At 39.0% G+C, this 24,818-nt stretch overlaps 1 protein-coding gene across 10 annotated transcripts in view; it reads left to right on the forward strand.

The window, feature by feature from the left end:
• Window positions 1–24,818, forward strand: part of LOC117414964 (ELKS/Rab6-interacting/CAST family member 1) — a 374,494-nt gene that overhangs the window by 176,205 nt on the left and 173,471 nt on the right. For 5 of the 10 annotated variants that reach the window (XM_059026821.1, XM_059026822.1, XM_059026824.1 and 2 more), the window contains 2 exons: window positions 6,992–7,045; window positions 15,142–15,302. In XM_059026821.1, coding sequence (XP_058882804.1) covers window positions 6,992–7,045; window positions 15,142–15,302 — 215 coding nt within the window. The remainder of the gene's footprint in view (window positions 1–6,991; window positions 7,046–15,141; window positions 15,303–24,818) is intronic. The other 5 variants (XM_059026823.1, XM_059026825.1, XM_059026827.1 and 2 more) reach the window with 1 other exon arrangement.

The raw sequence follows: 24,818 nt of genomic DNA on the forward strand, positions 1-24,818 counted from the left end.
TTAAATCTTAAGATTAATAGCGATTTTTAATTTACTGAATCGCTTGACAGCCCTAGTAAATATACATTGTTGTTCAGAGGTATTGGGACGCCCTGCTTGTTTGTGGTGCTGAGGGGCAGGACATTTGTTTTACCCAACTCAGAACGCTTACTTAATAAACATCTTGGTGTCCCTGAATAGATGATCATCTGCTCTTCAAATATACACCATTGATTTGAATGAGCAAACTGTCACAGAAAAGCAGTGGCACCCCAAAATATTAACCCCCAACACCAGAAAAGGTCATGACATCAATGATACCCATTGACTGAGATAGAAGGTCACTGCCTGCCTATATTTGATTGACTGAATATAGATCACAGTGATCTATATGTATGTTTCCTTGCCTTTTCTGAATGGTTAAGCTCCAGTGAGGTTTGACTAAAAGGGGATGTGAATTCACACACATACACAGCTTAATCACTTACACACACATGTAGCGTCAGGGTGTAATTATTCCACAATGTGTGTGTGTTTGTGTTACATGAGCACTAGGCTATGCTTCTGCTTTTAATTTAAATAATGTTGCACAATAATAATAATGTTGTGTAATTATAGTTAACTACAAAACTTGTACAGTATGCATGAAAGAAATTGTAAATTTAAACCAAATAGATATCTAAAGGACCTTATCCCAGTCTATAGTTGAAGCCATCCTAATTAAATTAATCCACCCATCATCAAATATAAAGTTGTACAGTTGTAGTCAAAAGTTTACATACCCCAATGGAAATTTATTTTCTAGAAATTTCTCAAACAAATAATTATAGGAAAAATCTTTTGCAGCAAAAGTTTTGCGTTTTGTGGATGAGGAAAAAGTTACAAGAAATCGATGTCTACAATTATTCAGCAATTTTTTTTGCAAAACTCCAAAAATGCGAATTCAAAAGTATTCATACCCTGACAAGGAAAATGGAGTGAATAGCTAGTTGAGGCACCTTTAGCAATAATAATCTCTTTTAAACGATTAGGATATATTTGTCTATGAGCTTTTCGTTGATTCTTGATTCTTTGGTGATTTTTGACCATTCTTCAATGCAAAATTGTTCCTGTTCATTCAAATTCTGAGGACTTCTCTTGTGCACAGCCACCTTCAACTCATACCAAAGATTCTCAATCGGATTTAGATCGGGACTTTGACTAGGCCATTCCAGAACCTTGATTTTATTCTTCTTTAACCATTCTGAAGTAGATTTTGATGTGTGCTTTGGATTGTTGTCATGTTGGAACGACCAGTTGCACTTTAAACCAAGTTTTGTAGCGGAGGGTTTGCCCAATATCTTATGGTATGCTATGGATTCCATTTTACCATTATTATTATTTATTTCTTAGCAGACGCCCTTATCCAGGGCGACTTACAATCGTAAGCAAATACATTTCAAGTGTTACAATACAAGTAATACAATAAGAGCAAGAAATACAATAACTTTTGTTCAAGCAAAGTACAAGTGTGACAAACCACAATTCAATAATACAGCAGATAATAGTGATAGTTACATCAGGATATGATTAAATAGTTATAGTTACATCAGGATGTGATTAAATACAAAGTACTACAGGTTAAACACTTGGCAGATTACAGTATTCTGAAGTACAGGATTAAATGCAGTAAAATAGGGGGCAGATAAGAGCAAAATAAAGCACATTTACATGAAGGGTGATAGTGTCCCAGGATACAAACAGAGGAGTTCTACAGGTGCTCTTTGAAGAGGTGAGTCTTAAGGAGGTGCCGGAATGTGGTCAGGGACTGGGCAGTCCTGACATCTGTAGGAAGGTCATTCCACCACTGCGGAGCAAGGGTGGAGAAGGAGCGGGCTCTGGAGGCAGGGGAGCGTAGCGGAGGTAGAGCTAGTCTTCTAGTGCAGGCGGAGCGGAGAGGTCGAGTGGGGGTGTAGGGAGAGATGAGGGTCTGGAGGTAGCTGGGTGCAGTCTGGTCAAGGCATCTGTAGGCTAGTACAAGAGTCTTGAACTGGATGCGAGCGGTGATCGGGAGCCAGTGGAGCGAGCGGAGTAGTGGAGTAGCGTGGGCGAAGCGAGGCAGAGAGAACACCAGGCGGGCAGCAGAGTTCTGGATGAGCTGGAGCGGACGGGTGGCGGACGCAGGGAGGCCAGCCAGGAGGGAGTTGCAGTAGTCTAGGCGGGAGAGTACCAGGGCCTGGACCAGGAGCTGGGTAGCATAGTTGGTGAGGAAGGGTCGGATTCTTCGGATGTTTAGTTCCATGTATTGGAACTAAATTTCCTGTGCCATTAGAGGAAAAACAGCCCCATACAAGGATACTACCACCTCTGTGCTTGACAGTAGGTATGGTGTTATTTTCTTTGTACGCCTCACCAGACTTTCTCCAAATGTAACGACTATCAGCGTGATTAAATAGCTCGATTTTTGTTTCATCACTCCACAAAACCTTTGACCAGAACTCATATTCATCATTCAAATGCTGTTTTGCAAACTTTAAGTGATTGTCCTTGTGACGTTTTCCTAATAGTGTTTTTTTCCATGGCCTGCAACCATTGAGACCTTCACCATGCAGTACTCAACCTATGGTTTAAATGGAAACCCCAGTCCAATTGCAGCCAATTCACTTTGAATATCTTTGTCAGTCAGTCTCGGAATGTTATTAACCTTCCTCACAAATCTTCAACTTATTCTTGCTGAAAGAACCTTCTTTCTCCCAGACCGAGGGAGCGTTGTGACAGTACCAGGAGTCTTGTGCTTCTTGATAATAGAAACAATAGTTGAAATTGAGATACTCAGATTCTTGGAAATCTTCTTGTATCCTTCTCCAGCTTTATGACAATAAATACTTTTCTGCCTATGGTCTTCAAATAGCTATTTACTTTTTTCATGTTGACGTATTGGTAATGATAGCAGTCAACCTATGCCTAACCCTTTTATACTCTCTAAGAATGTTCACTTACAATCCATCATTTCCTAGGCTTTTCAGGAATTAGGTTCTGCATTATCATATTGGAATTTCTAGCACCTTCAATACTACCATAACATGAAATGGTATGAATACTTTTGAATTAGCATTTTTGGAGTTTTGCTAAAAAAAAAAAAATAACTTTTTTTCCTCATCCACAAAAGCAAAACTTTTGCTACAAAAGATTTTTCCTTAAATTATTTGTTTTTGAGAATTTTCTAGAAATTATACATTTCCATTGGGTTATATAAACTTTTGACTACAACTGTGTGTGTGTGTGTGTGTGTGTGTGTGTGTGTGTGTGTGTGTGTGTGTGTATATATACAGACGTGCTCAAATTTGTTGGTACCCCTCCACAAAAAACGAAGAATGCACAATTTTCTCTGAAATAACTTGAAACTGACAAAAGTAATTGGCATCCACCATTGTTTATTCCATATTTAATAGAAATCAGACTTTGCTTTTGATTTTTTATTCAACATAATATTGTAAATAATAAAACAAATGAAAATGGCATGGACAAAAATGATGGGACCGCTAACCTAATATTTTGTTGCACAACCTTTAGAGGCAATCACTGCAATCAAACGTTTTCTGTAGCTCTCAATGAGACTTCTGCACCTGTTAACAGGTAGTTTGGCCCACTCTTCCTGAGCAAACTGCTCCAGCTGTCTCAGGTTTGATGGGTGCCTTCTCCAGACTGCAAGTTTCAGCTCTTTCCATAGATGTTCGATAGGATTCAGATCAGGACTCATAGAAGGCCACTTCAGAATAGTCCAATGTTTTGTTCTTCTCCATTCTTGGGTGCTTTTAGCTGTGTGTTTTGGGTCATTATCCTGTTGGAGGACCCATGACCTGCGACTGAGACAGAGCTTTCTGACACTGGGCAGTACGTTTGGCTCCAGAATGCCTTGATAGTCTTGAGATTTCATTGTGCCCTGCACAGATTCAAGGCACCCTGTGCCAGGCGCAGCAAAGCAGCCCCAAAACATAACCGAGCCTCCTCCATGTTTCACTGTAGGTATGGTGTTCTTTTCTTTGAAAGCTTCATTTTTTCGTCTGTGAACATAGAGCTGATGTGACTTGCCAAAAAGCTCCAGTTTTGACTCATCTGTCCAAAGGACATTCTCCCAGAAGGATTGTGGCTTGTCAATATGCATTTTAGCAAATTCCAGTCTGGCTTTTTTATGTTTTTCTTTCAAAAGTGGAGTCCTCCTGGGTCTTCTTCCATGGAGCCCACTTTCGCTCAAAAAGCGACAGATGGTGCGATCAGAAACTGACGTACCTTCACCTTGGAGTTCAGCTTGTATCTCTTTGGCAGTTATCCTTGGTTCTTTTTCTACCATTCGCACTATCCTTCTGTTCAGTCTGGGGTCGATTTTCCTCTTGCAGCCGCGCCCAGGGAGGTTGGCTACAGTTCCATGACCTTAAACTTCTTAATAATATTTGCAACTGTTGTCACAGGAACATCAAGCTGCTTGGAGATGGTCTTGTAGCCTTTACCTTTACCATGCTTGTCTATTATTTTCTTTCTGATCTCCTCAGACAACTCTCTCCTTTGCTTTCTCTGGTCCATGTTCAGTGTGGTGCACACAATGATACCAAACAGCACAGTGACTACTTTTCTCCATTTAAAAAGGCTGAGTGACTGATTACAAGATTGGAGACATGTGTGATACTAATTAAAGAAACTAATTAGTTTGAAACATCACTATAATCCAATTATTTATTATCTTTTCTATGGGGTACCAACAAATGTGTCCAGGCCATTTTAGAATATCTTTGTAGAATAAGCAATAATTCATCTTTTTTCACAGCTTCTTTGATTTATTCTATGACATACAAAAGGCATGCAAGTATACATGACAAAATAGCTTTTAATTTCATCACTTTTCAGGAGGAATGAAGCATTATTTCAATGAGCTGTAAGGGTACCAACAAATTTGAGCACGTCTGTGTATATATATATATATATATATTTTAGCTCAAAGAGCCAGCTGCCCAACGTTTCGATATGTTGTACATATCTTTCTCAAGGGAGCCTGTGTTTGAATCCAAACATTGGAGGTATTTATAGGTTTTTGACGGCATGACAACTACTTGTTATTGTTTACATTCAAATTCATGATTTATTCTTACATGATGTAATGGTGTTCTATATATTGTGACATCATTTTTACTTTTATCTTTGAATCTTTTGTAATTCCAATTAACACTACTTTACATAAACTTATATTTTTATTATATCATGCAATGCTGGCTCTGAGGATCAGTCTAGATTTGGCCTCCCCAGCGCATCAGCATGCACAACTTTTGAATGAATTTTGTTTATTTATTTAAATGTTATATATTTATTGAAGTTAATTAGTTCATTCTTTTCTTTTGAGTCCCGCTGGCATAATCGTGTTCAGTCTATTTATCCATTTACTTTCTTTTATTCTTCTATATGTCGCATTGTCTAATTTGAGCTGTTCTAATACTACAAACTTTACATCATTTATGTCATGTCCCTGACTGGTGAAGTGCTGTACTATTGGTTCATTCATTTTTTTATTTCTAATTAACGAAAGGTGGTTCTGAATTCTTTTATATAAAGTAGTTCCAGTCTCTCCAACATATTTGATTTCATCACATTTTTCACAGGCTATTCCATAAACAACATTGCTATTTTTACAGTAGGTATTAGTTTTTAGTGGATATGTGGTGTTCTTATGTTTAATTATATTTTTACGTTTGTCTATGTGTTTACACACTTTACATCTACTATTGCATATGTTAGTAGAACCTATTTTGTCAATTATTCTTTTATGTTTACTGTGAACTAAAATATCACCTAAATTAGCTTCTCTTTTGAATGCTACAACTGGGGCCTTAAGAAATACTTTTTTTAATTTTTCTGAATTATGTAGAATCCGCAAGTGTTTCCAAACTATCTTAGAAATATTGGGCAAAAGTTTAGAGTAAGTCATTATTAATGGGACTCTTTTGACCTTTTTATCTCTATTTTTATAATCTAGTAGATCATCTCTTTTTAGTTTATCCACTTTTCTTAACTCCGTCTCTATAATTCTTTCTTTGTATCCTCTTTTTTTAAGATTTGTTTTTAATACATTTCTTTGTTTTACATAGTCACTTTCTTTTGAGCATATTCTTCGTATTCTTATTCCTAGACCCTTTGGGATTGCCCTTTTAGTGTGTATCGGATGTAATATATATATTACACAATTAAATACTAATAATATTAAATACTAATAAAAAATAAATATACTACAAAAAAAAGCTACAAGATGATAAGACATTTTATGATGGGTATAAGCTATTCAACCCATTATACCTAACTGTATCTGTAGAAAAGTGAGTGTAAAGTTCCATGGTTCACCTGGGGTTACAGGGAGTGACTCTACAGCGGTGGCAGGTTAAATGGGCTTCTAAAGGTGAGGGAACCCGAAGCCACTTTGTGGCTTGGAACTTGGTTTCAGGAGACTAGGTTTCAGGCCACTGCATGGCACACCAGGGGATACTTGGGGTTTGATGCAGCAAAGGTGCCTCAAACTAGGTCTCCCGTTCTCCTGGAACCAGGTTTCAAGCCACTGTTCCTGAAAAAGTGGCTTTGTGTTCCCTCAGCTTAAGGGAAAGCTGTTCTGCTGACAAGAAGAAAGAAAGTGTACATCAAATCCTTAGTTATTGTCTAATATGGTTCTGAAAAGCTATAGATCTGACCCCTGGACATAGAGATTATTTCATTAATTCATTTGAAGTAGGTTTGTTAGGTTATTTCCCTGTCTCTGCTAACACGCTGCACCTTACTTGGGAAGAATGCTTTCTTTGCTTCTTGTCACAATCCTGTACTTGTGTGATTTAAATAAAGTTGACTGTTGACTGTTTTCACTGATTCGTTCAAAGTCTCTGCTTCTAATATTTTCTTTACGTGATTTTTTCCCCTTTTTATTTGTGTTCTATTTTTTCTTCTTGTTTTTTCTCTTTTTTTCTTGTCTACCACTGCTGTGCTACTCACTGCCTATCTGAAGCAATTATATGAACAAATGCATGACTCCAACCACGCTGGCTTTAAGTGGTTCAAGGTACGAAATTAATAATCGTCTTTTTTTTTTTTTTGGTGACGTATATTACCATTGTTGCTGTGTGTGCTTATTTCATCTTTTGTGGTGGTGGTTATAATTTTTTTTACATTTTAAATAGTTTTGTGGAACTCATATTTTCTTTTCACAATATTTTGGTGTTTGTGAATGTAATGCTCATGAGAAACCAATAGTCCTGCCTACATAAAGTGCAGGAACAATGGTGTCTTACATAGATTTATATAAGAAATCAATGATAGAAAGCTACTATGCCTTGGAGCTGGGCAATATCGACCTGGTCTTGAGCTATGCCCAGACCTTTGTTTTCCACATGAGCAAACCACATTGGTGCTGAAACCCACGCAATGCTCCACCAAGATTCGAACCAGCTAGCTCCTGATCGCTTGACTCCCCCCTGCAGCGCGGTAGGATGAACCACTGGCTACCTTTTAAATTAACTTGTTGTTTCTCAGTTTTTCATAAACATGGTGTAAAATTGCATACTGGAGTGGAAAAAGCTTTGATAAATAGGGTTCATTGTATAAAACAATATTTAACATGTATTTTATTTCTTTGATCTAGCCTATAACCTTTAGAAATAATGCTTTGTAGTCTGTGGTCTACAAGCCACAAATGGAAAATATTCAGTGGCCAAACTAGGTGTGATTAAGCTGGCTGGCACAGTTGCTGTTCATGTTAAATTAAACCCTGGAAAGGTTTCCTACTTGGCCTAAGTACACATGCTTCAGTGCCATCACTAATGATGGCCTGTGGTTGCTTCATTTTACAGTGAGTGATTGAAATGCCGTGACTCCTACCAGGCAGTAGAAACCTGACATTTGTTTCAATACACCCTTCAGAAGAGTGAACCTACAGCAAGATCATGCAAAATAGACATCAGAAGGATAATGAAGGCTTATTCTTGGCCCATTTAACAAATGAATCGTAATACAAATGTATCGATTTGATTTCACTGAAAACAAATGCAAAGATTTGGAATCCTTATGTATTTTGCAAAATGAATGCTTCTAGCTAATTATCATTCTGACACTAAAAAGAATCCAGAGAGTTCTAAATCCAAAAAAGCTGATTTCAAATTGGTGTGGAAATTCAAGCACAAAACGGCAACCAGTCTCTCAGTCTGTGCTTGAATAGCGGAGGGTGTTCAGGTAAACAGAGATGAGCTCACTCACTGTGAAAGGGAGCACTGGCTTGAACGCGACTGACAAAGACAATTTAAATAAGGTAGAACTTAAACTAAGTCAAGCAGACAAAGTGTCAGCCAGTGCATCATTCAGTGTAATGCAATGCAAGAGTTTCTAGTATAGAGAATAACTCAAGGTAATCTTAATTAACCTGAGGGTTATTGCCATTATGCAACAGTTTTTACCAATGGGAAAAATATCACCTTTACAAGTAGGACAGGGCAGCTGAACACTTCGACAGAGACTTTAAATTAAAAAGACATGGGATGCCTCCTATTTGAGTTTAAACAAAAGATTCTAGAGCCTTGTTTTCATCTAAAAGTGAATTAAAACTACAACATAACCGACTTTACGAACGAAAGGAGGCAATTCAGCGCATCTGTTATCTCTTAATTGATCCCTTGGTAGAGTCCTGCGCGGGTCCGATTTTTACAACCCGCTTCCGACCCAGACCCGCTACTACAGGACCCGACCCGAACCCGCAACCCGCTTCAGCACCATCTTCTTACCCGCGACCCGACCTGCTTTAATAAGACATGCAACCTGACCCAAACCCGCAAGTGTTTGCCCTTTACCTACTGCCTACGTCAGCTGACTCTCTCACGCTCTCACATTCACACACAGATATCCCTACCATTCTCCACAGATTGAGTTTACACAATAGGCTATACAACATGGTAGCTCTAGTGGTCTGCATATATTTTAACATTGTAACATATTAACTATCTCGACTTACTTTACTATGAAATATCTGTCTATTCCTTTCATGCCACCAGTTCAAAGGGAGCTACACCTGTGCTTTCGCAGAGATGATGTACCAGTGTCGATCACAAAAACATAACAGATTTTACAAGCAACAAATCGTCACATTCATTATTTTCATTCGCTATGATTCTAAGAATTTCACACTTCTGATTTACCTCTCGCACTGTTATCCACTACATGATATAAACCCTGAGCTATCTTTTGTTTCACCTCATCCACAAATATTTTTAATATCACCAAGCAGACGTGATAAAAAAAGATATGGCGACATATCAAACAAGCGAGACTCCTCCCTGCTTCAGTGCAGGAAATACCGGTACCTTTACCTAGACGAGTACGCTGAAAGGACAGAAAATGTTTTTTTCAAATTCAGACCCAAAAATTATTTTTTATTGACCCACACCCGAACCGCGAAAAAGTTCATATTCCAACCCAAACCAGACCCGCTTTTGCAGGTCACCCACGTGTACCCACCCGATACAGGACTCTGTCCCAGGGATTCAACATCAATGACACGAGTAGTTAACCTGTTGCATATCCTCACTACTCTCTGTATGAAGAAGTGTCAGCTTTCCTTCAGAGTCTATTTCCAACTGTCCTCTGGTCCTTATTTCTGTGCTGTTAATGAAATGGTAAATGATCTATGATCTTTGCTTTATACAACATACAAGTACAGATTTCATTGATTAAAATGGGAATGTGGAAATGGTGTTTTAGACTCCAGTACTGCGAGGCTGTGCCCACGAATGGAGTCTCCTCACTGGTGGTTTATGGTGGAAACGCAGTTCTTTTGCACAGCTGGTAGTCCATCCATCATAAATGCTTTCAAAACGTTCTGCAATTGTTGCTTGTGTTTGTTTGTCACCATTTTCTTCCTGCTGTCTTATCTCTTGTTTTTCTCTTTCTCTCTCTCTGTGTCCGCATTCATAGCGTAAGGAGGCAAGTATTCTTAGAGCATCCTGTATACAAGTTTTCATCTCTTCTTTCCTTAAATATCTCTGTGTTGTCTTTTTTCTTGCATATTTGCTTGCTTCTTGTTGTTTTTGTTTTATAAAGTGCTAGGTTGGTAACTACTGCACTATCAATACTGAAATTACAGAACAGTAAAAATACATTCAACCTCTTAATCACTGCTGTGCCTTTTGTTTTCTTGCACATTAGCTTGCTACGCTGCAGACAGCAATAACTACCATGGGATAAAGTAAGCAGAAGGCTAAACTGTGGACGATATAATGGCAAACAAACTCAAGGCTGATATTTTAGTGTGAATTTGTGGAGCTTTAAGAGGGCTGTAGATGTAAAGCACTGATCTCCAACCCTGGTCCTGGAGAGCTACAGGGTCTTCTGGTTTTTGTTTCAACTGAGCTCTCGGTTACTTAATTGAACCAATTATTGGCTTAATTAGTCAAGATTAACCTGTGTTCCAGATCTTTAGCCACTGATGATGTAAAGACACCTATAAAACCTGCTGAAGAGGGGCTCTCCAGGACCAGGGTTGGAGACCCCTGGTGTAAAGATTCTGCAATCTGATTTTAATTCTGAGGTGGTGTTGATACAACTGAAAATGTCTTTTCCCAATGCTTAGCATAAAAACGTAGCATTTATACAATTCCACGTTGGTTTTAATATTGGTTTCATTATTAGTATAATAAAAATAACAGCAACTGTAAACCTCCTTGCCTCAGAAAGCCCATGAGAAAAGTCTTCTGTTGATAATGGCAACCGGGAAGACCGCCAGCTCTGTGCACGCTAGTTGAAGATGTTGAATTGAGCGGACTTTATACATCTTCATAAATAAGAGCAATAATTGAGTTATTTAATTCCTTTTTTTAAAGCATTAGCTTTCTGCTGCCGAGACATTCTGAAACCAGAAGGCAGCTTTAAAGCAGAGGAACCGAGTTAGTGTTTTAGTGGGTTATATAAGGAAGAGTAGTGTAACGCAAGGCCGCTTTCCAACAACTTTTTTTTTTGTTTTCTATTTAAGCACTTCTCCCTGTTTGCAAAGTACCATCAACAAAATCCATCAAAAAGCCTGACTCAGGAACATTCCTATACTTCTTATTTTGCCATAACAGTCGTTTTCTCATGCTTGGAAAACAATAATGGACAGGAATCCTGACAGACCCAAACTATTTGTCAGTGGGAGGTGTGACAGCTAGTGTAATTCATTACAACTTAATAAGTACAGCTGACCTGGTCCCATGCCCTCCCAAAGTGCTTAGAAGAAGACAGCGTTGTACAGTAAGAGATGGAGACCACTGTACAGATTCATTTGTTGTCCCTGCATTGAGTGCATATTCCTGTTGATGGGGATACAGGTGAGACGACTGCCATACTTCATGTGAATGTCAGTCACGCTTTTACACATATCAAGAGAACCGGTGATGAGCTTGGTATTTATTCTTGGGCATCTTGTATGTTTTTTGTGCACTAGTCGGCATCACTGCAAATATCACTTAAACTATTTCAGATGCCAACTTCATGTTTTATTTATGTTATATTTAGTTCTGGAAACTCCACAAGCAAAATCTAACAGTAACCGTCACTTTGACCTGTGGTTTCGCATGGATGCCATATTGGAGCCCTGTGATACTGAGTTAATCCTTTGAGATGTTGGCTCCACACTCTGTGCATAACTGCATTCTGTGATTGTCATGGTTAAACTCGATTTGGGGGTATCGTACAGTACAAGAAAAAATATCCCTTTTGTGACAGTAAATATAAAAAGTTGCAGCTGCCACAGTGTCTAAACCTCCTATGTCAAAATATTTGTGGTAGTGGTATAGACCACATAATTTGGGATAGTGTCTTTTACAGTTTGTACAGTATTGTATGATTCTCTCAAGAAAGTTTTATTACAGGTTGGGTCTAACTGAAATGAACCATTTTTATTAATAGAAGATGATGATATTTCAGTAGCACAGATACACTGAGATGGAACAGCTAGTTTACAATCTGAATACCACTAATAATGCAAGCCTGCAACTGTGCAGATCCAGCAATAGAGACAACAGTTAGTGCCTAATCTGTGTGGCTGGGAGGGAGCACAGCTGGCTACTCCTCCCCTTCTCCGCAGCTCCCGCTTCCCACTTCCTGTCAGCCTGCTAGCGATTAGAGCCTTTTACAGGGAAAGATGCCATTCCTCCCCGGCACACCATGCCCCCCTGTCAGGCACAAATGAGTTGGAGGGTAAGAGGTTAGACATGGAGATTAGTACAATGCGTCAACAATGTCCACACTTTTGCTGGGAAGGGAAAACACCTTTCTACAGCACACAAGGTATTAGTGACCCACTATAACCATATAGCTGTATTTCTAGTTGATTAAAGTGCACAAAAAAGGGCACCGTGCCACAAGGAATTTATTGCATATTTCATTTTGCATGTATCTGAGAGACGATGTTTTGTTTTTAAATTGGTTGGAGCTCAGGGCCTTGTGTTTAGAGATGAGGGACTGGGAAGCAGTGTAGCCCAGTGGTTTGTGATGAGGGACTGGGAGGCAATGTGGCCTAATGGTTAGAGATGAGGGACTGGGAAGCAGTGTAGCCCAGTGATTAGAGATGAGGGACTGGGAGGCAGTGTTGTGGTTAGAGCTGAGTTCTGGGATGCAGTTTGACCTAGTTGTCAGGGCTAAAGAACTGGGAAGCAGTGTGTCCTGGTGGTTATAGCTGATGGCTATGGAAGAGTTTGATCCGGTGTTAAAAAATCTGAGGACTGATAAGTAGTGTGCCCTAGTTTCTGGAGCCGAGATTTGAAAGGCAGTGGTTAGACGTGAAAGTATAAGAAGTATTGTGGTCTTATGGTTAGAGCTTTGGGACTGGGAGGTAAGCAGTATGGCCTTGTTTTGAGAACTAGAGAGATTAAAGAGGAATATGTTGTAGAGTGACCTAGTGAATAGAAGTGAGGGACTGGGAGGGAGGCAGTGTGGGTTAGTGCTAAGCAACTGGTAAGTAAGCAGAGTGGCGTAGTGATTGTAATTGAGGCCTGGAAAGAAATACTTTAAGTGTGGCTGAATGCTTTAATGTTTTTATTTTTGCTGGCTGGTAAAGTGGCGTGTTTCTATGTAAAATAATATTCTGCAATAGGTGGGGTTAAAAAATAATAATAACTTAAACAAGGAGCTCAGTGTGTTGGAGCCCTGCAGCATCACAGAGGGCTTTTTATCAACCTTTTTAAGTCCTCTACGCCCAATTAGGTTGATTTGTATTTAAAAACAAAATAAAAATGTATGTCTAACTGTTCGAGGCTCCAGGATCTAATAATAGTGAACAGACCTAGTTAATAGCTCACATCTTGGCACGCTGTGATTAAACGGAGAGAAGATAGCAGCCAGAAGGATTTGTATCTTCGAGGCCTGGAGAGGTAAGGCAGACCATTTTGTTCAATAGAACAGATTCAGTGCTCTTCATTTCTAAAGCCCAGGGAGACCGAATCAAAAGGAAGAATTCTTAACAAGCAGGCAAGACTGTGCATGGAATTCATTGCAGTGTAGCGGGCTGCAGGTGACTGGGATTCCCTCGGTGCAGCAGACAGAGACAGCAGCATGTGTGTCTTCACCTTGAAGTGCTACTGTGACTAGCACAGTGCTTTTTACATTGATGTCTTGTGAGCTCATTAATGGGTTTAATACAGAAGCAGGGTCCTCTCTAGGCTTCATATCAATGTAGTGGAGTTGTTGTTTTATAACAGGCTAAAAAGAAACCTGGCTTTCTGCACTGTAACAACCTTTCATTAGTTCCATCGGCCCACCTGGAATGGAGCTATTAGAAACCGCAAGTTGAGCACTCAGCTTTCCTGATGTGGAGTTTAGGTTATTCATTAGTTGATCAGTTTTTACTGTTAATATGCAAATATTAAAACACTACACTACAGATAAACTAACTTTTGCTGTGGGTCTGATTGCGGCCGTTGAAGTGAGTTTAAATGATTAGGGACCAAGAAACAGCAGTAGGTTTTCATGCACATTATTATTGTGTTCTTTGAAATATCTGCTGCATAAAAAAAAAAAAAAATCCAAAACTAAAAGGTCTTCAACAGAAGAAAGTGAATGGGGGAGCACTGATAATATTACTCGTGCTAACAAGAGACAAGAAAGTGAATTTTAAAGCCATGGTTGGCACCTCTTTTATGATTAGCTGTTTTGCCAATTTAGGGATGGAAATAAGACTCCTATTGCAAAGCAGTTTCACCCTTTCCAGGTTTTACAGTGAGCTTGATTAGGCACAGTGTATATGTAACAAGCTCAGATGTGTTGTCTTAAACTCATAGTGAAACCAGGAATGGATCAAACAGCTATGCATTTTAGGTCTTATTTCCATCCCTGTAATGAATGACAGTCAGCAGTAAACTCTGTTGTCTGTTCGTGCTGTTCTCAACAATGGGAATTCTTACTACAGAGGTGACGCTGTATTTGCAAATCAAAGTCAGGCTGTATAGTTCTGTAGCACTCATTGGAACAGAGCATGGGAGAACAATCCTCTTTGCAAACTGCATGCATCAAAGGGCAGCCCTATACAGTACAGTCCCCTTCACTTCCTGAACCCCCAGCACAGGGACCGCTTTGAAACAGACATGCATGCTCAAAGGGGCTCCCCTTTATCAAACCCAGGAGATAGCCCTTTGCTGACATGAATATGCATTCTCAAAGGGGCTCCCCTTTATCAAACCCAGGAGATAGCCCTTTGCTGACATGAATATGCACGCTCAAAGGGGCTCCCCTTTATCAAACCCAGGAGATAGCCCTTTGCTGACATGACTATGCACGCTCAAAGGGGCTCCCCTTTATCAAACCCAGGAGATAGCCCTTTGCTGACATGACTATGCACGCTCAGAGGGACTCCCCTTTATCAAACCCAGGAGATAGCCCTTTGCTGACATGACTATGCACGCTCAGAGGGACTCCCCTTTATCAAACCCAGGAGATAGGCCTTTGCTGGCATGAATATGCATACTCAAAGCTCAAAGCTCAGAGCTGTACCCTTAGTGCTATTCGATCTTCTCCCCCTTACCTACACCCACAGCATGTAGCCGCACCAGTGGTCCTCTCTTTGGAAACAGACATGCAGGCTCAAGATGGCAGCCCTGCTGGCTTCGCAGGCTGACCTCGGCTGACTGTTGTGTTTCTGTGTAGATGGAGGAGCTGATGGCCGCCATGGAGAAGGTGAAGCAGGAGCTGGAGTCCATGAAAGCCAAGCTGTCGTCCACGCAGCAGTCCCTGGCAGAGAAGGAGGCTCACCTGACCACCCTCCGCGCAGAGCGCAGGAAACACCTGGAGGAGGTGCTGGAGATGAAGTAAGAGACACTGTTTTTTTTCTTCCCACATTCATGCATTAGTTTATTTATTGATTGATTTATTTATTTATTAGTTTATGTATGTGTATTTTAATATTTAAAGAGCAAGTAGTTTCAAATCACGCTGTCTCATTTTTTCTGTTCCCTTACCTTTTTAGTGGTTATAAGTGCATAAAAGTCTGTGTAAGGTAAATAAACAAGGCCCTTTACAGATTTTTACAGAACTGTTCCCTGGTTTTATAAACGCTATATTTAAATCAGTTTTAGATATTTTTTTTGGTTTAAAATATGGTAGTACTGTTACAGGTTAACGATGGTGACTGAGACAATTGATACCATTTGCAGGTGAGCTGCGTTCCTGTCCGACCCCCAATGGTGCTCTGATATTTTCCCAGAAAACTGTAAAATTAATTATAAAGCTTTTTTTTTTCTCCCTTGGCCATATAATTGGGTTATAAGGTTTTTGCGTGAATGATTAAACATGTTTTTCATTATGGCATTGCGGTACTTGACACATGCATACACAATACAATACAATTAGCTTTCATATAGCGCAGAACATCCCAGGGTGCTTTACAATAAAAACTATAAAAATGCCATTGGCCAATCAATCCAGCACCATACACTGAATTCTAAAGCATTTAGAATATTTATTAAAGGATTTTCTTTGGATTGCTATTGTATATAAAATGAAAAATTATGGATGTGTGCAACTCGGGGATTAGTCTGTACAGTTAGCATGTTTTAAATGTTTCCTTCGGATAACCTCAATGTGTTTAAAGTATTATATTACACAAACTGTTGCATATAATTCATCCGTTCTCTTGTGCTGTAGCCTGTGCGTGACAGGGCCTTGTGTTTTGAGTTTCTCTGTTTTATTTTTTTAATACAACAAAAGTAAATCACTTTTATAATGCATTCATACTGCTTGCCAGATGCATTACAGTGCGTGCATGACCTTCGCTGCCACTCCCTCCTTGACATTGTGCACTAGAAAAGATTTACAGTGCTTCTTGAACACCATCAGTCTGGAATCCAGTTCTGAGAACTCTCAAGCTGGCACCCAGGGCTCCACGCATTAGTAGGATTGATGCCATCTGAGGTAGCCAGCCAGCGTGTATCAGCAATTCAACAGTGATGTGACCATGACATGTGTGGCCTTGTATGGCTGGCAATGGGGGCTGCCTGTCCAAGCGCTCGTGGAATTGCACCCTCCTTCTCCTAGCTTCACAGAGGAAGTCTGGGTGTCTGCAATGTTTTAGGAATTGTTGATTTATCATCTTCTCAGGACCAGTCAACCAGCACAGCAGCTCCACACGCTAAGCAGCAGTAGGTGGTCAGTCAGCTGTCAGTCGACTGCATTTAAAGCTTCAGTGGCTACTAGTAATTTATACACTATAATGTAAACTAGAATTCATGCGTTAACCTTGTGGGAATTTTAATATTTATGCAAACAAAACTAATATTTGTAAAACTTTGTTAACCTTAAACACTGTGAGTTCCTGGTGTATATGCAGATCTGACATGATCTTGGTAACTAGCGTGAGGTTATACAGTACTGACAGAGTGCTGAACCATTATAAACCATTAAATCAAAGTTAAGTAGAATTTTTTTTTAGGTAATGTCAGTGTTAAACAGGGCACTACAGTATCCTTCCGCTCAAGTTTCATACCTTTGAAATTGTGATCTAGTGTTTTGAAACTTGCCCTTTTTAGGAGCAATTGACTTTTATGGCAGGCCACACACGGCATTAATTCAAGCACATTGTTATTGAAGATAAAACTAGAAGAGCACACTTGGGATCCTTATCTTGATATAATTTGTTTGAATTAAAGCAACGTGTGCGCTGCCATACAAGCCAAGCGCTCCCCAAGTATGGAGGCAGCAAATAGCTGCTTAGCACAGAATCCCTTCCAAGCCCTATAATAAAACGGTGAGGTCTGGAGCTGGCAAGAGGGAGACTGTGTATCTGTGCGAGTTTAGAAGACCGCACATTTAAAAATAAAAACCGGCCATAAATCTGAAATGAGCCCCCAAAACAGAGACCAGCCTGCTGTTAGGCGGGCTGTGACGAGTGAAATGGAGCCAACGTGAAATCAATAATGCAGCTTCGTCTGCTGTTGTACTTGGCACTGAGTGGCTTGTCAAATCTCTCAGGAAACCTCAAATCCGGACTCAAGGTTCTGCATTTAAGAGTTGACTGTGTTGACAAATGGGGAAGAGGTCTGTAGACTGCTGTTTAATATAATTGGTGGCATGCTAATTGGAATGTCCAAATATATACCTATAGTATATTGTGTGAAGTTGTATACCAATTATGTTGAAGGAGGTAGTGACCTGCTAGGTATTTGACTCCTCCCTCAGGCTGCTATGCTTGTTACCTTCTATCTCATGGAGTTCTATTAGTTATGCATACAGTATGATGTGTACTGAATTTGTGTACCTAATTTAAACTGCTTGATGCCATTTGGATACCAGGTTTCTCTGTAATGAAGTGCTCGTAAGCTTGGAAAGTGTGGTTTGTATATACAGTGTTATATGATATAGAAAAAAGACATCATTCAAATACTCAATCACGATTTTGCATTACATTAGCAGCCTTGCAGACAGGATTGAATTGTACACAGTGTACTTGGTACATGATATATCATAATTTGTTGGCAAGTGTGTGCGGGCACAGCAGCAGTTGGAGATGAACTTGCATGAGGCAGGGTGGGAGCTCACCACTGCCAGTGCAGCATTCGCACCAGGAATGAAACCAAAGTGGCACACCACTCTGCAGGGTTAAGCCACACATAGGAAATGATGAATGACTTAGCCATTAGATTGCCCTTCTAAACACTGGGGAACCAGACAGAGAAAAGGATGCCTTTTCACTGGGCTATAAAAAGGTCCAAGGAAAGTGCATTGAGTTGTGATGAAAGAAACAGTAACTGCTCGCTGTTGTTTATATTCAATGCTGTTAAACCGTATTTTGACAATACAGTAGTCTCTGGCTAAGAGAACACCCCTCTGGAAGTAAGCAAAGTATTCTCTTAGCTGAAGTGTTCTTTAAGACAGAGTTGACCACCAGACACAATTTGAATCAATAAATAAATACATATTTATTTCTTGTAATGACGCACATGCATCAACAAATGAAATTAATAAGAGAAAAGCAATAGGCAAGTGTTTGTTAATAAACTATAATAATAAAATAACAGACAAACTAACGTTAATAAACTAACTGTCAAACTAAATTCACACAGCCTACACATGTTAAAAAATGCAGCAGCAGCTCTAGATTAATTATGAGTACCTGTACGGGAGCAATAGTCAAGACATGCACAAAATTATTTAACAGAATGGTGAAGCAGCTCACCAGAACAAAAAACACCAAATTGCTCAGCAGCATGTCTGATTCAGGTATTTTTCAGGAGCTCGAACAATTTCCAACTTTTTGTAGCAAGAGAAACAAAATGAAGCAATGATATGACGGCGGTTCTGGAAAGATTGAATGCACCAATCAGTGGGCCTCTCGCAATGACAAGTCACATTGGAAAAGATTGAATAAACCATTTGAATTTAAGTTTGATGATGATGAGTTATCAGGTTACAAAACAGTACTGTATCAGTTGTGAACTAATCGCTGTCGGTGCCAAAAAGGTGTTCTTTTAAGCGAAGTTCCTGTTCCTTTAGGCGGAGCATTTACAATGAGAACAATCACAAGCGTGTTCTCTTAGGTGAAGTGTTCTCAGACGTGTTCCTATACGCGAAGACTCCTGTACAGCATGAAAATGGAAGGTGATGTAATATATGTGGCATGCACTGTATTTTCTCTCTGCCTTCCTAAACTGTAGCTTACTGTGTATAGTTTCTGTGTAGTTTCTCCCATTAGGAGTCCAGTGAGTCTCCCTATTCACCACCTGTAGGGGGCAGCCTAAGTCCAAAGACAAGGTACAAAACAAAGCCCCAAACCCCTTTCAGACAAGGACAAGGTATGCAGTGTGAGTTGTATGCAGTGTTTATTACAGTAGGTATATCCTAAACTCTTTCCTGCATGTGTTTTTGATCCTGGCAGTAATATTAATTTGTATTTTCTTTCTATTTGCAGCAGTTTGTTTATTTCTTATTCTTAAATTTCACAGTGCAAGTGGTGAAATTTGATTCATTTGTGCAGGTATTACAGCAATTCATAAGCAAAGCAAAGTTATCTACCTGGAAATTAGTGTATTTTGGCATTTAATCTTGGATAAAGGCATCTGCCAAATAAATACGAATTAATAAAATATAACCTAGCCTCTGTTATCCACCATTGCTCAGTCCCCGACTACCTAAATAAACTGATATCTGATCACATTTTGTCCAGTCAGTTTGCTGTAATAATTAAATGTAACTTTATTTTTGTTTATTACATTATACCCACAATGAATAACCCTTAATAAAACACAAAACTAAACCCCACATAAAACTAAATTAGACAGACGCATAATATCTTTATCTTGTACCCATTAAATGAGGACCATTGCAATCCAATCGACCGTGGCTGGGAAAGAAGACCCTCTTTATGCAATGTGCCTGCTGTGACAAGCTGTATAGAAGCTATGATAAACTCAAAGGGAGTGGCAGACATTTTAATAGAGACACATTGAATGGGTGCTTGTACTTAACAAGAATGTCCTTTACTATAAGATTACTGTTCGTTTTTATGTTGGACTAATGGTAGCAAATATGTATTGCTATTAAAATGAATGAAGCAATAAGTGAACAGGCATCTAAATGGTTGCTTGAGTGTCTGAAACCGCAGGGAGTCAATACTTCAGATGCTTGTTCAAATTGGTGTGATGAGCTGATGACCTGTCCCATCTTGTTCAACAAACAGTATTTGTTTAGCCGGTCACTTAGTTCATCCCCTGTTTAAGTGTTGGGAGGATACTCATTAATGCGATAATGTCACCAGAATAGTGTTCCACAGTACAGTTAGCAATATTAGAAAATGGCTACGTTAAAAAAAAAAAAAATGAAAATGTTAAAGTTTTTCCTTTACTTTTCATGATTTATGCAGTTGTAGTTGCTAATGAATACAACCGGTTTCCTCAATATTCCAAGAGCAATGCGGTTTTCTCTTTTTTTTTCTTTATTTGCTAAACTCGATTTATATACTGTAGATAGATTGATCGTAAAGGACACAGAGGAAGCAGTCTTTAGTCGACACGATTTTGAAACTGAGATTTTCTTTCATTAAGCAGAAAAGGGTAAATTACAAAAATGAATATCTACATATTTCCCGACTGATTTTTTTGGAACAGCGGTTAAACATAGTTTGAAGGATAACATTCAAGGTCCTTTACTAAGGATTAGAGATGTTTTGACCTAATATGTATTATATATACACACAGTCAAAGCTTGAGTTTTTGTTGAGCAAAAATATTAACCCCAAGTGAGGTTCTATGAAATGTGACAAAATTGAACCATATAGCTATGATGTTTATCCTATGAACACAGAAAGAACACAAGAGACGACTACATCTCCCGTCATGGAGCACTTTGCTGTATTTTGTTGCAATCAGTGATTTGATCTGAGCAGTGTCTAGGATGCTTCAGCATGTCAATAGCAGAAAGAATGAATTCACTTAGCGGACAGTATGAAAAATAAAAGCCTGATATAAACTGATTTTTGGCCATGTAAAAAAAAAAAAAACACTGAAAAACAGAAGCCATCATTATAGCTAGACCATGGTTGTGAAAAGACAAAGCGGTCTTGCCGCAAAATATTTTTTAATGGTTAGAAGGAATTTAGCCAATTCGCATTGATTCAGTGAGCACTGATTCAGGCAGTGACATATAATTGATTTATTTGCATTAAACTTGCAATCATCCAATGATCAGAAATTGTCACACACACACACACAGCCAAAAAACACACACTTGTGCATGCCCACACTCAGGTGTGAAGGTTGTTTCCATGCTATCTGCTCAGTGCCCTGCTTGACTGTTAATCCAGCCTCTGACCAAAGGCTCCTGGCAGCTTTAAGACCAATAGCACCCTATTGGTTTAAATGGACAGCTTACTCTAGACCAGGGCTTCTCAAACTCGGTCCTGGGACCCCCTGTGGCTGCTGGTTTTCATTCCAACCGATCTCTCGCTTACTTAACTAGACCCTCCATTGAACTGATACTACTGTGCTGGCTCAGGGCCGCCGCATATTTAGGTCTGCAACCCCGTTCTCATTTGCGGTTTAAGGCACCTTTGTCCGTTCACATATGTGACTGAAAAGCAGGCCTCAGAATGGAAGAGCTACCAGGATAGACAGTAATTCTTGATTTGTAGCAGATGTTTCTTATTAATATTTTTTTCAATGCAGCACAGTAGCAGATTTTATGGTATATATCAGGGGTGGCCATTTCTGGTCCTGGAGAGCAGCAGGGTCTTCTGGTTTTCGTTCCACAGGAGTTCTCAATTGAACCAGTTGTTTTCTCAATTGAACCAGTTGTTTTCTCAATTGAACCAGTTGTTTTCTCAATTGAACCAGTTGTTTTCTTAATTGGTCAACACAAACATGTTCCGTCAGTCTTTGGCCATTGATGATTTAAAGAGACCCAGAAAACCTGCAGGATTGTGGTTCTCCAGGACCAGCCCTGGCCACCCCTGGTGTATATATATATAAAAACATATATATTATTGACTATTTTGACTTAATGTTATGGTGTGTAACGAGGTGACGGTCCGAGCTTACCCCCACCCACAATCACATTATTCTCTCAAGAACGCTCAGGTATTTAGAATGCGGGAAACAGCAACTTGCTAGTGTTCACAGGTATAAATATTTATTTTCACAACTGACCACCTAATACTACTGCTCCCTCCTAAGGAATTACACATGGTTACACCTGGAATCATTTTATACAAAATAAACTCTTCTTTACCATTTGTTCCATTTACAATAAACATTCATATATTTTACATTACACATGTTTGTACTCATTTACACGTATTTGTTTAACCTGCATGAATACAATCGTTAAACTATTCTATTGTATACTCGTTATTATTATCATTGTTATTACCCATTACCAGTAAAGACTGAAGATTAGCATTACCCCTTCTCTTGGAAGATTACTAAACATATGGCTATAACAAAACCCTCATTATTAACAAAACCTTCATTAAGGGAAGCACCCTAACCTAAATACAGCAATACATCAACAACATGCACGATACATAATAAACTACTACTCTGTCGCCAGTAGAATAACATTAACAATAATAATCACAATAACAGGCATTGAAATATTATAGTTTTACTTCAAATAGTTCCCTATTGTAAAAAAAATGACATTTAATTTATGTTTAGCGCTTCCCATCTGTTCTACAATGGTCTGCCTACGAGTGTAATCTACAGCCTTGCTGCATGAAGTACAAAAAAAGCACATTACCATCGATGTGAAATCCATCCTTGCCAAACTCATTCATCTGATCTGTAGGGGTGATTGTTATTGTTTTCGGCATCTTTGAACAGCTCTGGATACTGACTGAAGTAAACTGAAGCCTCATTCAACACTGAACTTGAATACCGGAAGCAGTTTTATTAGACAGGTATGATTACATAAATGTAAAGCAAAGTTGCCTGTGTTAATGTTTGTATATTATACGTGTGTTGATTCGTTATTATTTGCCCCTCCCCAAATGTAAAACAAAAACATCTCCGACATCATAGAAAATCTGTGTTTTTCCTTGTTATTCCTATGATTCCTGCTACTGAGCTACATAATCAAATTGGTCATATATATGTAAAGGCCGGCCCTGGTCCTGTATTGCAGGCCGGCCCTGGGCTGCCTTTTCTTTTTTGGAGTGTTCACATATGAAAAAAGGCGGCCCTAGGCCACCTTAAATTGCAAGTGTGAATGGGGTCTAAGACTGATATAGTATCCGGTTAGAGTCAGGTTTAACAAGGGTGGGGACTGGCAGCAGATCCGGTGGTCAACCGTGATTGATGACAAAACAGGCAAGTGGAGTTTTAATAGGAGTTCTTGTACGTTGTAAAGGAACAACGAGTCCATTCCAAGGTTCTATAAGTGTTGTAAAGTGTGTTTGCCATCAATTTATATTGCTTACAATTTAAAAGCAGAAAAGTGAAATCGAGCGGGTCATTAAGCTTCACAGCAGGATTTTATGGGAACTTTTTTAGATTCATTTTTTTCTTCGAGGCTCAGAATGTAGTTGATAGTTTGTTTCACTGCAAAGCATCATCCAAAACTATTAAACACCCAATAATGTCAAATTTGGAAATACTAAAAGAAACTTAATATGTTCTGAAGACATTAAAAGTCTTCTTGTTGAAACTTTTGTCATTGAACTTAATATGCTTATTTTAGTATTTCTAACATGAAATCAGTTCCCCAGTTGAAAACAAATAATTTATTGAATGCAGACTTTTTGTTTTAATCATGACATTCTCAGATTGAAAGGGTACTTTTAGAGTGTGATATTAAAACATGAAGGCTGTGCCTCACATGTTAAAAATCATTATTTTACTATAATACAACCTCTCTTTCACAGAAAGTATGAACAAAGGAGCAAAGTTAAAACATTTTAATGACAAATAAAGTAAAAGCAGAAATAACATGTTGTAATGTGCTTGACACTTCACATAGACACCTTACGGACTGCAAGGCATTGCAACAAATATCGTGTCGAAGCATTTGTCGTACAATTGTGTTTCTTTTTTATTCTTTTTATATTACTACATATACCACTATTCAGTGTTTTACAGTTACAATATGAATGTACTTGCCATATTACTGCCATAGGCAAAACAAGTGTTATGTTTTGTTACAGATCAAAAACAAAAAAAGTTGATGTGTGCGTACAGTGCAGTTTAAAACCAGTTACGTCTAAGAGAAATCCCATTTAGTCTGTAGTACTACGATGCATGTTAAACCTATGGTATAGTCTGTCCGGTTTCTGTATTAATGTTATTTTTATGAAGTTTTGAAATGTATCTTGTATAAAAAGAGTTACATAAATAAGTAACGCTGTAATTATCTCTCATTAGCATCATCTGTAAAAAGCAGCAGCGCAGCTCTCCAGCTCAGTAAAACACATTTTTCCGCTGGCTTGTGTAAAGCTCTTTGAAATGAATTTTTCAGAAGACGTGAAAGTCCCCGAGCACTTGTTTGCAGGTAAGTCTTGATGAACTAATTTGTTGACCTCTCTGCGGATGGAGGCGAGGGTGCAAGACTTAGCTTGCAGCAAATAAATCAAGCTCCCTCGTGCTGCACATTGCATCAGGCAATGAGGATTGAGGGCATGTTGAGCTCTGATACAAATGAAAACATTATGGTATCTGATCGCAATATATGATGCGTTTAATGTAGTGTACAGAACACAGCGAGTGTATTCCAAAGATCTGACAGCGGGGTGTACGGAGAAGGAAAGATATCCCAAATGTCATGAAGTATAATGTGCACGGACACTTTGGGCTCCTTGTGCAATTGGAATGTGGAAAGATTTTTCTTAAGAAAAAGTGTGATAC

The sequence above is a fragment of the Acipenser ruthenus genome, chromosome 7, assembly GCF_902713425.1.
Source record: "Acipenser ruthenus chromosome 7, fAciRut3.2 maternal haplotype, whole genome shotgun sequence".
Lineage (NCBI taxonomy): Eukaryota > Metazoa > Chordata > Actinopteri > Acipenseriformes > Acipenseridae > Acipenser > Acipenser ruthenus.